This window comes from Mytilus edulis, chromosome 1 (assembly GCF_963676685.1).
Source record: "Mytilus edulis chromosome 1, xbMytEdul2.2, whole genome shotgun sequence".
Classification (NCBI taxonomy): domain Eukaryota; kingdom Metazoa; phylum Mollusca; class Bivalvia; order Mytilida; family Mytilidae; genus Mytilus; species Mytilus edulis.
In genome coordinates, this window is record NC_092344.1 from 44,179,757 (window position 1) to 44,197,757 (window position 18,001).

General features: G+C 30.5%; 1 protein-coding gene across 1 annotated transcript in view; it reads left to right on the top strand.

The window, feature by feature from the left end:
- Positions 1–167: 167 nt before the first annotated feature.
- LOC139512563 (dnaJ homolog subfamily C member 2-like) overlaps positions 168–18,001 on the top strand; it is a 29,597-nt gene continuing 11,763 nt past the window's right edge. The window contains exons 1-10 of the mRNA XM_071300282.1: positions 168–327; positions 7,950–8,137; positions 11,665–11,740; positions 12,223–12,321; positions 14,131–14,275; positions 14,706–14,786; positions 15,778–15,843; positions 16,143–16,234; positions 17,144–17,265; positions 17,547–17,615. Coding sequence (XP_071156383.1) covers positions 270–327; positions 7,950–8,137; positions 11,665–11,740; positions 12,223–12,321; positions 14,131–14,275; positions 14,706–14,786; positions 15,778–15,843; positions 16,143–16,234; positions 17,144–17,265; positions 17,547–17,615 — 996 coding nt within the window. The 5' untranslated portion in view covers positions 168–269. The remainder of the gene's footprint in view (positions 328–7,949; positions 8,138–11,664; positions 11,741–12,222; positions 12,322–14,130; positions 14,276–14,705; positions 14,787–15,777; positions 15,844–16,142; positions 16,235–17,143; positions 17,266–17,546; positions 17,616–18,001) is intronic.

Sequence of the window (18,001 nt, forward strand, 5' to 3'; positions counted from 1 at the left end):
ACAGTAAGAATGTGTATTTATAAAACATCTTGCATTATCATGTTGCCATTTGTTTATTAACCGAGACAAAGCTGAGACATCGTTAGATTAAATTAATTTCAAATATTTACAAAATAAAATACTAATAACAAAGTATTACAGAAGATAATGAAAAATCAATATTCAGATAAGACTTAATCTGAACTTAGACACCTCCTGTATAGTAGTATTTCAAACAAATAATAAAATTCGAAGTCAACTTCGGACAAGCAGCACATGTAATTTTGAGAATGATTTTGCCAGAAGCTTTACCTGAAGATGTTACAGAAGTTACTGGAAATCTTTCAGGTTTGATTTACATTAATTTACCATAACTGCAGTTTCATAGAAATTTGCTAAAAAAACACAATTTAAAACACTCAAAATTGTAAAAAACCAGAAACTCAGTGGATCAGAATCAGGTATGACACTGTCACTGTCACTGACAGTTGCTACTGTACTCTGTAGTCTTTTTCAGTTTTTAGATCTAAGCCCAAGGAACAACTATGACTAGGCCTAATTAAAATTGATAATAACAAAACTTAAATCTATTATATGTTCTAAATATAAAATAGAAGATGTGGTATGATTGCCAATACACCTTTTCACTTTTTTTCCACCATTACTGGACATCACACAGGTTCCCATTAAATTTTGACGTCATAATACAAGATATCTGATGCCACAATGAGGGGGGGGGGGGGGGGGGTAAGGACCTTTTTTTTCGTTCCTCCAGAAGATGCCAAAATAAACTAAGTTGGGAAACAGGTTTGAGATATTCCCCACAGGTAATAATTGAAGTGAGCTGTATTGATTGACATGGACAATAGATCCATGGACAATAGATACCTGACAATAGTTGGTGATTTAAACTGTGTACCTTAGTGAACTATATCAAGGGAAAATCAACTGTTTGTCAATTTTGTCATCTTCTGCAGGGACAAAAAAAGTGCACGCAAAATCCAGTTAAGTTATGAATTTTCAAAATCATACAATGCATTTGAATTGTATTTATCTAGGGCATGCTATGCCTTAAAACTTTTCCAGATGCACAGGTTTGTCTGTACTCTGAGTAAATTTTGAGGTGAAAATACGGTCATTTTAGGCATAGGGTCCACATGAACCTTAAAGGGAAATTCCGCGATTTTTTACTTATCATCTAATTATGTTCATCTTAACATAAAAAACACATTTGCAAAGTTTTAAATTTATATTCCTTCTAATAACGGAGAAAATCAAGTATTTGTAACTTTTTTGGTTGAATTCTCGAGTGGGTCGTGACGTATTAGCCCGATTTATTGAATTCTGGGAAAAAATTAAATCTGTTTAACTCTTATAGCTTATCGACAATATACGTAATTAAAAGCGCACAGCTGACGAATGGTCGAAGTTATAAACCACAATATAAGAATGAACGAAAGTGAATATGCATATATATACCGTTTTGTATTGATTGAATTAAACTCCTATAAAATTATCTCTAGTAAATGTTTTTGAATAAATTTAATTAATTATTGTTGAGATTTTTTTCATAAAATATTTATTGAACATTTTTACTGATATTGAAGTGAACTGAAAATATTTCAGTTCTATTTACCGTTACTGTTTTGATAATCATTTCAATGCAACTAATGTGTGAGTAGAGTGTGTATATTATTTTGTAAAGGTCACTGTATATTTCTCGGCTTGAGGTCAATTCGTTTACCTTGTAGCTATTTAGCCGCAGGTGTGAGTTCAAGCGTACACAGGTATAAATGTTGTTATTTGGAAAGGATAAATAGAAAGGATTAGAGTATATGCTGTCATGATGTTAATACACTAAGATTAAATACACGATGAGAATAAAGATACAATAATTAAATTGTGTAAATTAATTGAAAATAAAATTCAGATTCGTAATTCCGAAAGTGTATAAAAATAAAAGGAAACAATTTTTGATTACTTTCTTAGCGGCAATTGGCGTAAAGATTCAAATATGAAGCAAAAAATAGTAGTTTTAATCTTTAATAAAAACTAAATGCAATATTACCCAATTTGATATACCATTGTACATCTGTTTGATATCATTGACTTTACCGGAATTTCTTAACTTGTATTCAAATCTGGCTGTGTTTAAATGCTAATAAAACTATTGCAATTTTAAAGTTTTTAATTGACAAAAAAATACAACATACAACATGCATAATTTTTTTTTAGTTTCTTTTTAACATTTTATTCTTACATAATTAAATTCATTTGACAATCATTTACACGAACTTTTTGTGAAAAGAATAATAATTATCTAAGCTAAGGCATTATATCTTTTGAGGATTTTTGAGGATTTTTTTTAAAATTCTATGATAATAGTTGTGCAATGTTGAACATGATAGCCGTCATTAATCCAAATAAGTAATACAGTAGTTGTAATAAAAGTTATACTTTAGTCATGCATTACAGATATTGACGAATTTATAATAGTTCGTTCATACATCGTTGTTCATGAAACAATCATTATTAGTATACATGTAAGTTTCCTGACGTATAAGAGCCATTGAGGATGAGCTCCAGAGAAATCAGACTAGTTGCGTTTCGTTCGTTTGTTTGTTGGGAAAGGAGAGGAAATGCAACCGCTTGTACAGATAAACGACAGAATTACCATACAAGCATTTATAGTCAACACAATCAGAAAGAGTTCCCATCGTTAGACGGGGAATATGAAGGCTTCCAAGAATGAACAAGTGACATGTCTAACTCTGAACAGTTAGAGAACAGACTATCGACATCGAACGCTTGTTCTTGATATTTGAAACTGTATGCATATATATACGTATACGTTTATGATATAGTGATGAGTTCTGACAAAAACTAAATTCCTTCATGGTTATATCTTGCCATACGTTTATATTGGTTTGTAAGGTGATTACTCAAAATCGTTATTTGAAAATCCTGTTTGTGAGATGTAGATTCATTTCAATACAGAAATTTCGTCTATATATTTCACAAGTGTATAACACGGAGAAGCTCTGAAGGTTCATTACTCCCATTTTGTTTGGGTGTGAACCATCGATGTTTACAGCAATATCAAGGAATAAGGTGATGATGGTAGAAAGAACTATGGGCGTCATGTGGCAAATATTACATGCATATCGGACAATGAGTTGTCAATCTGTATGAAAAGTTTTCCAATACAACCATATTATTGAGAAGGAATGTTTACATGCTATACTCTCGTACTAGTATTACAGGGTTCTTGTGGCGTTCACCTTAGACACACATCGTTTTAACGATGTTTAAAAAAAGACCGAACCAATTTAATGTCATATTTCCCTATTTTTAAAATATAACTAAAATTCTTTTATCTGACAAGAATATCCCTATTTAGCGAACAAGTAATTTATTCTTTTTTCGGTTATTGAATACCAAGAAAGAAAATAAATCCCGAAATTAATTTGAAACTTTGATACTCAAAAGTTTCCCAGCAAAATATTCACATCCCCTGGGGATAATTAGTGTTCGTCCAGTGGCATATATAACAATTGTGATGACGAATTCCTTCCTTTGTTTGAGAACAATCTTATTGAAATATAAATCTGTGATTTTCCTAGGTCCACAGCTTCAATGAACCAAAGCAAAAGTTATACATCGACCTGTATTTAAATCAAATTGGTTCTCTTCTTCTTTTGGTATACAACTGTAGTCTATCGACATTCGATGATTACATACTGTTGGCATACGTTAGCTAGTCTATTTACAACACTTTTACCCCTATTTATTCAAAATATATGTTTTTTTCTTATGTTCAATGTATACACGTATATATTTTAAATTGCGCTATAGTTCCGTAACTTTATATCCAGTCGTATAAACGAATCGTCGGCAAGTGCGTACATTTTTTTAAATCAATATTTCTGGTCTGTTCCAATCTGTCCTTCACTATTGACAATGACTATATATTACATTTTCCCAAATTCACCCTTGGAAAAAATATTTAAATAGATTTTAATTTCATCAAATCTTATTTTTTGGGTATTATTTATATATTATGAATTATATTCTTTACACCAGAAATGTTATTTATAAACAAGCGTATGAGTTTAGTAATGACAAGTAAGACAGAGTTGTATATTATACATCTGATAGTTCAAAATGGAAAGTTATAAGTTATAAGTTATCAGCCGTGTACACTGATCAATACCTGCAGAAGTGAAACGATGCATGAACTTGCAAGCCCGACAGGAAATCGCTTGAATACCTGGACGTGTCACCTCACACCCCTCACAATACCTTTGGAAGTAATACCTTTAGCCATGCTGGTGATCAGATAAGGGAAGATCAAAATATATTTGAAAAAAGTTTATTACTTTAAAGAATTATGAACAAATTAGATTTTCGAAAACAATTTTCACGGAACACTTATTTATGATTTCAACTTTGACTTTTCACCTAATTCCAATATCAACAGTTTAAAAACAACAGACCATGGTAATTTAAAAAAAGTAAGAATATTTTCCGTATCAAGTTAGTTAGTCGTATTAAACAACCGTACGATTGACAAGATATCGACACGCAATTACGACTACATCGGTTACTGTAGTTTTGTTTCTTTGTGGTTTATAGACATATCGTTTTTATTCATCGGGAAAGAAGACAAGATGGCGGATCTCGGAGAATTGATACTCTAAATTTAAAATCGATGGTGATCGCTTATCTAGCGGAATAAAACTTTAATATCTATGAATTTGAACATTTTTATACAGAATGAACATAATATCAATTTTTGATTTTTTTGCGAAGTTTCCCTTTAAACATAGACATAATCATAAAACATGTAAAACATGCAATATAAATAATGTCCTTGCATTTGTGTATAAAATAAAACACAACTTGGACAACACTTTAAATATGTACAGAAACGTAGTTCTCTATCTAATACAACTTTGTTTATGTTTTCTATTTATCTGTTTACAATCAATCAACAATGTTGTTGTGTACGGGCTAATTCACACAAGTAACGTCAAAATGTCAGATCTGTCAAAACAATAGAATCATGACTATACTTTTATACCTTGAAACTAGTTCAATGGCTACTGGAAATACACATCTGTCCGTTTCGACTCCATGTGTCCTAACTCTTAACAAAGAAACTCACAACTGAGCACTAAACAGTCAGGGGACTTACTGAAATAAGTGATTTTTTAAAAATCACTTATTTGAGTAGCAAATTCGAAGTTTTGTCACAAATCAGGATTTTGTAGTTTTTTCAAAATTTTAAATACATTGGTCATGTAGGTGTTAAATAATATCTTTTAATTATTAAAATTGAAAAAAATAAACTTTTTGCTTCTTTTCAGTAGCCTTTGATGCTATAATTTAGCTGAAAATTCCATTTTAGTTAAAAAAAAAAATGGCTAATGGCTTTACATAAGGCTTAAATTAAAATATTGTTTGTTTGCAGTTTACCGACCTACCCTTGAAAATCCTCCCGACTGTGGAAATTTTATTGCTTTAAATTTGAAGAAATTTTTTTTAATACTTCTATTGACGCGATCCTGAACTGTGGGTCCTTTAATTTCCGGAAATGATTTAAAGTCTGGGTCAATTACGCATTTCAAGTTCGTTTTTTCTTAGCTTCCCGTCAAGCGTTCATGTGACCATTTAATGATAAAGCACATGGAAATTGTTTACAGGTATCCATGAAGTCACGGAGGAGTACTTTACGCTGTCGTCTCGTGTCAATTTTAAGACAAATAACAAACATAAAAGTTTATTAGTAAACTGTTTATACAGATTCAGGCACATGTAATGATGTGTGATGATATCATTGACGATGATGCAGCGGATATTCATAACTGACACGATAACCATTCTGTCTCAAACAAATCGGGCACAGAATCTGTGGAGCCTGATCATGACTTTATGGAACCAATTTCAGTGGTTAAATAATTCGACAGCAGCTTGAAGTATGGCATATTTTCTACAAATCGTTGTGAAGACGACAAAGATGAAACCACTCCTCCGTGACTTAAATCTTCATGGATATCTGTAAACACGCCTATACGTAGGAAGGGCTCATTTGAAATGTAATGGATATAGATCTTGCCAAATCAATAAGAAGCAACCCTAACTACACAAAGATGTAGAGAAAATGAATGGTTAGCTTGAAAAATAAATATACTCTCTCTATATTAAATCTATCTTCGATTGCAATGAGTATGCTCCTTTAGGATAAGGGGGGCTGCCCAACTCATTGCAATTATTCTCTTTCTTACAATATTAAATATACCCAAACTATGGTCTGTGTGAATTCAATTAAAACATGTCCTTAGGAGCTATGCTGCCAATTTTTTTTATGCATTAAAAACATTTCAGTACAGACCATTTACTTTTAATGGGGTGCTATGGATTTCACCCCAAACTTTAGATTTCTTTGGTTTTCATTAAAGCCTGGCAAAAAATATAACCTTATCACATATAATTAAATATTGTTAGAAATATGAAAACAGTCGAATGTCTTAATACTTTTTTTTCAAGTTGCCTTTTTTTCAATTGAGGAAGATTCAATGGTTATTTTTTTTTATTAAAAATACACTCTTTAATACATTGTCATATAAATCTTTAATATCTACATTTTTCTGATGAAAATACTCTACTCATGAAAACATTCTAGTCAAGAAGCATACATGTCTGAATATATTTCTTTAAAACAGTTCTAGTCAGAATGACATTCCTTGTTTATAAGTGTTCCAGTATTTAATAATTATACCATATTTTATGTCATAAATTGGATAATGACACTATATTAAAGTTTTAGTTTTGGTTAAAAAGTTTTTTATCTGAAAATGCCTGTTCATTTGATGTTGGTTTTCAGCATGTCCAGTGTTTGTTGTTTTAAAATGGTTTTTTTTCTTCACAAGAAACTTGGTTTAGTGTAACTGCTTGTTTAAACTGTATTTTGGCTGATAAAATAAAATATTTTTCCTACCTACCGACCCTTCAGTCTGAAGGTACAGTCGGAAAACTGCAAACTAACATATTTTTAAGGTTGGCCTAATAAACTGATACTTTCTTAAAAGATTTTTTCCAGCAGTGGGAGTATTTTTCCTGTGAAGTTCAAGGTTTCATCTTACAGATTATGTAATAAAATTCTACTGTTCGCGATAAAAATTTCACTGGTCGGGGTGTTGAAATTAGTGGGGGTTATTAAAATAATGATACTTAAAGAAGTGATTTTTGGGAAGGAAATTGAGGTATGGTACTTAAAGTAAACAAGTGATTTTTATGTCATTATCCTAGATTCAGTACAAGGTCATCACCTGAAATGACCTGGTCATCCTAGACAACACAGATGTTGGTTCTGATAAGTTTAGAAACATAATTAGTCCCTGGATCATTAGTATTCTATATTTAAAACTACAATAAAATTAAATCACTTAGTCTAGTGATAAATTTGTACTACTTAAATAGGTGATTATTAAAGAAAGATAACTCTTACTTTCAACCTTTATGAACAAAATGTTACTTGAATCAGTGATTTAGAAAATCACCCATTTAAGTAAGTCCCCTGACTGCTAAATTTTAAATCAACCAATCAGATTACTTGAAATTCAAGTAATCATGAATATTCAACAATAATGTATGGAAACGTTTCAGTGTAATAAAAGTTTATACATGTATATAAGACAATATGTTATGAAGTTTTATTTAATAATATTAACATAATTATACATCTTTATTTTACAATTATAATATAAACAAAATAAAGAGGCTATCACAATTCTAAGGCTGTTAGTAGGCACCAGAAGATATTTTTCAATGTTGTCCTTTGTTCATTTTGTTTGTTCATTAAAATGATTTGTTTTAAATCTCATTCATGTCTAATCATTTATTTGCTTCTAAATATTTTTTAAACAATATTTTAAATTTATGTCAAAAATGTAATTATATTTTCTTAGTACCTGTGACAATAAAGGTTGAACCAGCAGGAAGATGGTATGAAGCTCTATGTCAGCGAAGAAGACAAAGACATTCTATATCACATCACTCAGTCCACAGTTCAAGTTCAGAAGAAAGTGAAGAAGAAGTTGAGATTGATGAAAATGATGAAGCATTGTTGTTGGGGCTTGATCCAAAAGAATGGAAGGTAATCTTTAAAAAAAATCTTGTTATGCCATTGACTGATAAATACTAATGGTTGCAGAATTGGAAATAAGGGCCATTTCAAAAACGATGAGGATTTTTACTTTTTGTGGTATATTTTTATATTAGTTAAGTTAAGAATTATAAAGAATTATAACACAGGTGTTATAAATGCAGGATAGTCAGGGCTAGCTTGCTGCCAGGTTTCATGAAGATATCTCAAACCACTTCAGAGAAATGTTTTAAAAACAGGCCATTTTTGTCAGGAGTGTGACGCTTTTAGCGTGACATTTAAAAAATTAGAAATTTTCAAAGTAGTATTGAAAAAAGTGGATCGTTTTTTTGCTAAACTGAAATATTTCTGGTAGTTGCTACATTATTAGTCTTAAATATTTTTGTAATTTTGTCCAATAAAATTTTAAAATAAGTAAACACTGACCTTTATTGTGAAGGTATGTACAAAAAATAAAGTCTTTCAAAAAATGACACTTTTAAAATTAAAGCTTCTTTGTAACCATGTTTTAAAGTCCAATAATGTCAGTGTGTGAAATAAGTTTGTATTGGTATATTAGCACTATAATTAAGGGTATGTTGGTGCTCTAAATCACATATTTTATTGTTTTAATGGACACCAAAGAAAGGCACCCAAAAATGTCAGGAGTGTGACAACTGTCTTTAAACATCTACCAAAGAATACATAGGACTTAAATATTTTCTTCTTCTTTATTTTTCAGAAGTGGCTATTCACACTGACAGAAAATGTCTTAAAAAAAGCGTCACACTCCTGACATATATAATGCACTCCCACATCTATGATATAAACATATCACAGTTGTAATAATTTTTTTTCTTCTCTTTGGAATAGCCACTTCTGAAAAATAAAAAAGAAGAAAACATTTAAGTCCTATCTATTATTTGGTAGATGTTTAAAGACAGTTGTCACACTCCTGACATTTTTGGGTGCTTCTCTTTGTATTTCTTTTAAATGGCCCTAAAAAGAAAGTCCAGTTCTATGGCAAAAGATATCAGTAATTGAAATCAATGATATAGCAATGTGCTAAGTGAATTTTTGTGAAAGTTTAAAGCATTTTTCAATCTTTGTAACATATGTCAGGAGTGTGACAAAATACTGAAAATAGAAGGCTTTTTCTACATACAATAACATAAAAACGGTACAATGAAATGACATTTTTTTTGTTGCAAATGATCACAAAAACTCAGGGCTTTCAAAGTTTACTATTTTAACTGAAATATATTAAGATTCTTTTTATTGGCAAAAACTTCAATTACTAGTTATTATTATTTTTTTTAAATTAAGCTATTCTATTTGATTGTTATTATATGATTTAGCAGAAAAGATGGAAATTTTGGTTTTAAAATTTTTCTTTTTCTATTGACTTTCATTTGGAAAAGGTTTGAGCAATGTTTTTTTAACTGTTTTATTACCAAACTTGTTTATAAGTAGTATGGTTTCTGTTCAAATTTTTTGAGATGTATGTTATTAAAATTTAAGATTATTCAATGTGTCTGTTTCATTCTGCCTGAAACTTTGGAATTATAAAATTTAAAGTATCGGTAATAGGGTAAGACAAAAAGAAATACAAAATATTGAGTTTGAAATTGAACCCCCCATGTCACACTTTTGCCTCATTTTTTTTAAAATGGCCCACAAGAAAAGATCCACCAACTTGAATGCACTTTAAACAATGGAAATTATAAAACTTAAATGAAATGCAATGGAAAGAAAACTATTAAGTACATGTAAATGCCTTCACAACAATTTTTATCCTCTGTATAAAACCCATCTTTATCATGTTGATGAGATATTTTTTTCGAACTATGTATTTATAGCTGTATTAAAAAAGTCAAATTTGTACGGGCGCACTACGTTTGTGCGCATTTGGGGATTAAAATGTTTTACGTTTGCGAGCAGCTTTTGATTAAATTTGCGCATATACATTTTACAGGTAAACTCAGGTAAAAATATAAATAAAAGTTAAATTAAATCATAAATGACTATATATATTTTTTTTATTTTCATAATAAATGTGACAATCAATTATTAATTTTGAAAATATTTGTTAATTATACCCCCGCTTCGCTTTAAAAAAGGGGGGGGTATACTGTTTTACCTCTGTCTGTCCGTCCATCAGTCCGTCCGTCCGTCCGTCAGTCCGTCCCATGAAACTTTCGTCACATTTTTCTCAGGAACTACACATCCACCCTTTCTGTAATTTGGTATCAACATTTATATATGTCAGCCATACCGTGTGATGCGTTTTCAGATTCATCACTTGACAACTTCCTGTTTACCGAACACTTGTCTGATTTTACACATGATAGCCAAGTTGAAAATTTTCGTCACATTTTTCTCAGGAACTACAATACAAGGATTTCTGAAATTTGGTTTCAGGATTTATATAAGTCAGCCATACCGTGTGATGCGTTTTCAGATTCATCACTCGACAACTTCCTGTTTACCGAACACTTGTATGATTTTACACATGATAACCAAGTTGAAAATTTTCGTCACATTTTTCTCAGGAACTACAATACAAGGATTTCTGAAATTTGGTTTCAGGATTTATATAAGTCAGCTATACCGTGTGATGCGTTTTCAGATTCATCACTCGACAACTTCCTGTTTACCGAACACTTGTATGATTTTACACATGATAACCAAGTTGAAAATTTTCGTCACATTTTTCTCAGGAACTACAATACAAGGATTTCTGAAATTTGGTTTCAGGATTTTTATAAGTCAGCTATACCGTGTGATGCGTTTTCAGATTCATCACTCGACAACTTCCTGTTTACCGAACACTTGCATATTTTTACACTATTAATATTATCCACTTGCGGCGGGGGTATCATCAGTGAGCAGTAGCTCGCAGTTTCACTTGTTAAAATTATATATTGTTCATATTGAATTCTAAAACCAAGTATAAAGTGATCATAATAAACCCATTTATAGCTTAAGGCATACATGAAACTTCATTGCAAATATTTCAGAGTGAAAAGTGTTTCAATGAATAGTGATATCTTTTGAAATGAGAAAATAATTGAAGTTAGTTTGTAAAGTTACACCAAGGCACAAACATGGAGTTTAGTTTGTATGAAACAAATCAAGGGAAAAAATCATTAATATGCAGATGGATTTACTTTCTGTATTGATAGTATGGGGAAATATCTTGGAGATGCACTTAAGACTAACAGAAGGGGTACTTATACTTGTAAATAGTTGAATAAATTAATGAATAAATAAGTATTATTACCTGTATTTTACCTGAGTTTACCTGTCAAATAAATGCATGCAAATGTCATGGTAATGCGTGCAAACGTAATGCACCGAATTTGTACTGGTCTAATGGTACATGTTTTTATTATTTAAATAGAAAATATCCATTCATTTGAGCTTCAAATGTTGTTCTTACCATTTGACAAGAAACTTTAGAATTTGAAATTTTTCTTGGAGTTTTTTATTTTTGTAATTTTACTTATTTTTAAGCCAGAAGTGTTATTGTATTTTAGAAACAAGATCACTATGCAGTCCTTGGTTTAAGTAGGTTAAGATACAAAGCTACAGAAAACCAGGTTAAGAAAGCATGTGAGTACCAAATTATCATTTTTATGTTTTAGAAAATTTCATTACAGGATGATTTTATTTAGCATTTACTTTAGTCAGGTTTTAATTAGTAGCTAGTACTAAGATTGTCCACTGTTTATTTCACACTAATTGTAATAAAATCTTGATGATATCATCATATGATCATATTTATACCAACATTTTATGATTAAAAGGCAAAACAAATTCAGTTATTTCAGAATTTTTAATTAGATTTTGATTTTAAATGTCAAATTATTTGGTGAAATTGAAACCGGATTAATTTCTTATGGCCCCTTTGCTAAAACATCAATAGGTTTGAACTAGCATGTTGATGCATTTTACAGGCAATGGTGTTTTTGTCCTCTAGACAAATTCTTCTTTTGTTTTATAGATATGAGTTAAAAAAAAAATATATATATAACTTTTTCATTTAATTTACATGTTCATCATCATGTACACTGTTTTTGGTTGTTGTTTTTCAGACAAACAGAAAGTATTAAAACATCATCCAGACAAAAGGAAAGCAAGAGGGGTGAAAGTTAAAGAAGGAGAAGATGATTATTTTACATGTATAACTAGAGGTAGGATGTTTATCTTCTTTACTTTATTTTAATGAAAGTTAACCCTGTACAGAGAATCGATATAACAAATATATTGCAACACTCTTATACATGGATCATTAAGACAAGGAAAGATTCTTCAAATCTAATTATCAATCTGAAATAACCAATTAAATTCTTCTAGTGTTTTGTTAAATATGAAAAATAAGAAGATGTGGTATAGTTGCAAATGAGACAACTCTCCACCAGAGACCATTTGACAATGAAGTTAATAATTTTTAGGTCACCATACTGCCTCCAACAATAAGCAAATACCATACCTTATAGTCCGCTATAAAAGGCCCCAAAATGACATGTAAAATACTTCAATCGAAGAAAGCTAATGGCCTGATTTATGTACGAAACAATGAACAAAATAAAACCCTAAGACATGATATACAGCAACAAATGACAACCACTGAATTACAGGCTCATGATTTAGGACAGGCACTTCCAGAATGTGGTGGGGTTAATCATGTTTTGGGTGCCCAACCCTCCCACTAACCAGGTACAGTGGTGTAACAGCAAAACATGAACAAACTGAAAAAAATAGTTAAAAAGGGCTTACCGCATCAGATCGATTCAAAGCAGAAAAAGAAGTATTTTAAACTGAAACACTGACCAGATTTGGCAGGGTATTCATACATCTCCACAACAATAAAGACATTGAGTCCACATCTCCACAACAATAAAGACATTTAGTACACATCTCCACAACAATAAAGACATTAAGTACACATCTCCACAACAATAAAGACATTAAGTACACATCTCCACAACAATAAAGACATTAAGTACACATCTCCACAACAATAAAGACATTAAGTACACATCTCCACAACAATAAAGACATTAAGTACACATCTCCACAACAATAAAGACATTAAGTACACATCTCCACAACAAAAAAGACATTAAGTACACATCTCCACAACAATAAAGATATTAAGTACACATCTCCACAACAATAAAGACATTAAGTACACATCTCCACAACAATAAAGACATTTAGTACACATCACCACAACAATAAAGACATTTAGTACACATCTCCACAACAATAAAGACATTAAGTACAGATTTGTGAGTAGTCACAGTTACTTAGGGCCAGTTCAAAGCCAATAACTTCTAATAAAAAAAATCATGTATCTAAGACTAAGTTTGTTTTCCTGACATATACATGCACATACTTACATGACTAAGTTCAGAAATAATTATTCCTCTATGAGGACACTACTAAAAGCACCAATAGAAATCATGAAGTGATTGATAATGGTTTAATATAATTTCAGCATGGGAAACATTAGGCAATACAATAAAGAAAAGATCATTTGATGTGTAGCACCTATCGAAATCATGAAGTGATTGATAATGCTTTAATATAATTTCAGCATATGAAACATTAGGCAATCCAATAAAGAAAAGATCATTTGATAGTGTAGCACCTATCGAAATCATGAAGTGATTGATAATGCTTTAATATAATTTCAGCATGGGAAACATTAGGCAATCCAATAAAGAAAAGATCATTTGATAGTGTAGCACCTATCGAAATCATGAAGTGATTGATAATGCTTTAATATAATTTCAGCATGGGAAACATTAGGCAATCCAATAAAGAAAAGATCATTTGATAGTGTAGCACCTATCGAAATCATGAAGTGATTGATAATGCTTTAATATAATTTCAGCATGGGAAACATTAGGCAATCCAATAAAGAAAAGATCATTTGATAGTGTAGCACCTATCGAAATCATGAAGTGATTGATAATGCTTTAATATAATTTCAGCATGGGAAACATTAGGCAATCCAATAAAGAAAAGATCATTTGATAGTGTAGATCCTTTGTTTGATGATGATGTTCCACCAAATAATGCAGATTCAAAAGAACACTTCTTTGAAGAATTTACTCCTGCTTTTGAAAGAAATGCAAGGTAAGAACTGAAAATAACAACACATGATTTGAAATTACAAGAGTTTCATTAGACCTTTTCTAACGGTTACAAAAAGATTTTTTACATGAAATTTCGTGGAGAGAAGAGGTCAGACTATACCAGTGCTAACTATACAAGCCTGACTACCGTATACAATATTAAACATGTTTAACTTGTATAAGTCAATGAAGAATTGTTTGATGATTTATTGATATGATATTCAGCATATTTATAGGGCTGGTACTGTTACTGATATTGTCATAACAGAATTCCTAATACAAAAAAAAAGACAATTGTTTATATGTATTAGTTTTGTTTCTATTTCCTTTACACAAAAACAGCATATTTACTGTGTTATTTTTTTGTTTTAGAGTAATGAAGTTTAGTTGAAAATTAAATAATTCAATGTTTTAAACAAAATCATTTACAGATGGAGCACAAAGAAAAGAGTACCCAGTTTAGGAAAGCCTGATACAAACTTTGAAGATGTAGACAACTTTTACTCATTTTGGTAAGATATCCATCTTTGTTCACACATATATTTGAGACTTGTATACTTTGTTCATTTTATAAAGGTACCAACAGAAGAAAATATAGAAATAAAGAGAGTTAGAATGATTGCAAATGATAAAACTATCCAACAAAGTTCAAATGAAGTGGATGTAAGCAATTACAGGAAACCATAAAGCCTTCTACAATGAGAAATACCCTTATAAGTATACTCTCAATGAATTAATTGCTCTGACCTCTGTGGCCATGTGATCTAAGGAGTTCATCTGTCCTTTAAATGCTGAGGTTGTTTGTTGAAACCCACTCCTAGAAGGGTGCTTTCATCTCGAGTCTGCATTTACAACAATTATCAATTTTCTGTACCTAAGTTGGTGGTTTTCTCTAGTACTACTGCTTCCATCACCAGGTAAAACTGGCTGCTTTGATACAGCCATGCATGCATTAAACACAGACACTCAGCCAATATTCTTTACTGTAGATTTGTATTTTTGTTTTATAGGCCTTAGCATGGTTTCAAATATTTACAGTAAAAACTTCATAGATTTCATTTGTTCAGTTGTTTTTTTTTTTTTTACTTTAACTCACTTATATATAATACTGCTATATTATAACTCACTGTTGTTAAATGTTACTAACATGTAAAATTGAACTTTATTTATAAAACTATGATGTAATGCATACAATTGGTCAAAACACTTCATATAATGTTTAAAAGAAAGAAGTTTTGAAATTTGAGACGGTTTGTAAATTGAAAATTGGAATTAAGATAAATCAAGATAATTTCTAATTTTAGACATGGACTAGATAATTGTTTAAATTTTTTAGGGAACAAAATTGCATTATGAAAAGATTAAAATAGCCAGAAAGACTGAAAAAAAAGATCTGTTAAGAAGTTATCACTGTGATAATAACTATTGACATGCACATTTAAACAAGATATGAGTTTGTTAATCTTAAAACGACTGTTTATACTAAATGTTTGATTATTTTAGGTATGAATTAGAATCATGGAGAGAATTTTCATACCTTGATGAAGAAGAAAAAGAAAAAGGAGAAAAGTAAGATATTTTAACAATTCAAGTCCTTCAGAGTTGGATTGAAACATTTGTACAGAGCATGAAGGTTTTGTGATAAAGTTTATATGGATGCTTCACAAATTTTTAAAATTGTAAGAAGATTTCTTACCTCTTTTTCATACTGAAGGCTGCAACATTCCGGATATGTTTGGTATTTGTTTGTATTTTTTATATGTTTGTTTTTTCTTGTGAAAAAAAGGTGTTTCATTGAATATTTTCAAAATTGTACAGATGATGGAAATAATTCTATTTCATAGTTTTTTTTTAATATATTTATATAGTCGAGAAGAAAGAAGGTGGATTGAAAAACAAAACAAAGCAGCTAGACAGAAAAGGAAGAAGGAAGAAATGGTTAGAATAAGACAGTTAGTCGGTATGTAAAATGTTTTAAAGGTAGTATCTTTTAAAGTATTAAAACTGTAGAATACAAAGTACTGAGGCACAGATCCAATTTGACAAGCAGATGTAAAGTAGATAATGACCTCCTACCACTAAAGGACAAAACATATATTGAAAACATAGGATTTTTACAAACCCTCATTGATAGAAGTATTAATGATAAACCTTTGTCTCATCTACACACCAGAGAATGTTTTGATCAATTTCATGAAACTTCTATGCAGTGTACATAGTTTAATCTGTTTGAGGAAACTCCTTTTTGAGTTCGTTTTTCCAGAGAGAGTGATCTTTTACTGTGAGATTTAAGGCAATTTTTCACATAACTCACACTTAATAAGAGTAGTCTAATGCTGTTGTTGGGATTTATTAAAGTAACTACATGTTCAAAATCTGGTGTTCTTAGGACTGCAAGTGTCTATCTGACTTAAGTAAAATTTTCACATGTCATGTAGCTCATGTATACTTTATTGAAGATATTTTAAACTTAACACTGTTAAAGTAAGTTCCTTTTCAATTTTGATTATTTTCACAGTTGCTGTTCCAGAGTTATTGGCTTTAATAAAAGATTAAAGAATTTTTTTATATGATATTGGATAACCTATCAAGACTTTTTGTTAGGGTCATTTTGCTGACTTCTGATTAAATGCCTTTAACAATTTTCTATTATTCTTGGAACAATTTCAATAAGCATACAACAGGCATATTCTTCCCTCATTGGACAGCTGTTCAGTTTTTAACTAGTAAATAAGGAAACATTTTCATTTTTGATAGTGAAACATTACTACTGAAAAAATATAAACCCCAAAAACTTTTGTTTTTAAATAACAGTGTTAGATGTGGTAAAAAAATTAATATTTCCTGTTAACATACAATTCTTTTGTAGATAATGCATATGCCTGTGATCCCAGAATACAGAAATTTTTAGATGATGAAAAGGAAAAGAAATTATCAGTGAAAAGAGCAAAACAAGAAGCAGCTAGACAAAAAGTGGAAGAGGAAGCTAGGGTAAATTATCACTGAGCATTGTCATATTAATTTTATTTTATTCATCAGATTTTCCATGTCAGACAACAAATCTATGGCTTGTATGAAGTAGTTTGATTCTAGTAGAAAAACTTACTGTAATAAAAAGCTGAAAAGAACATAATATAAGTGTGCCATGTGTGTGACTTCTATTTTACCCCATGTAATATTATTAGTGGTTTGACTCCAACATCAGATATATATACTTACAGAATGAATTGTTTATTGTTGAAATAATTTGGTACTGGCTTTGTTTGATATAGATAAAACAGCAAGCATTAGATGAAGAGAGAAAAAGAAAAGAAAAAGAGGAAGAAGAAGCAAAAGCGCAGGTATTTAAAAAGAAAGATGTGGTTTGATTGCCAATGAGACAACTCTCCACAAGAGACCAAATGTTCCTTTTTTCTCCAGTTTGTTGCGATAGTATGCACAACACACTTATGTAACAAGGTTTGTTCCTGACAAATTACGCTGGTTTTTTTCAATACTGTAAATTCAGAAATTATTGCGATGTTTTTATTATTGCGAAAAATGCGACAGGGTTATAATCGCAATAATTTAAACTCGCATTTTGAAATATTTTATATGCATAAAAAAGGATTTTTCTCAATATCGCAAAGTTTAAATCACATTTGAGTCTAAAATGACAAAATCGCAATAATAAGTGCACGCAATAATTTCTGAATTTACAGTAATCAAGACTATAGCTACTGTAAAC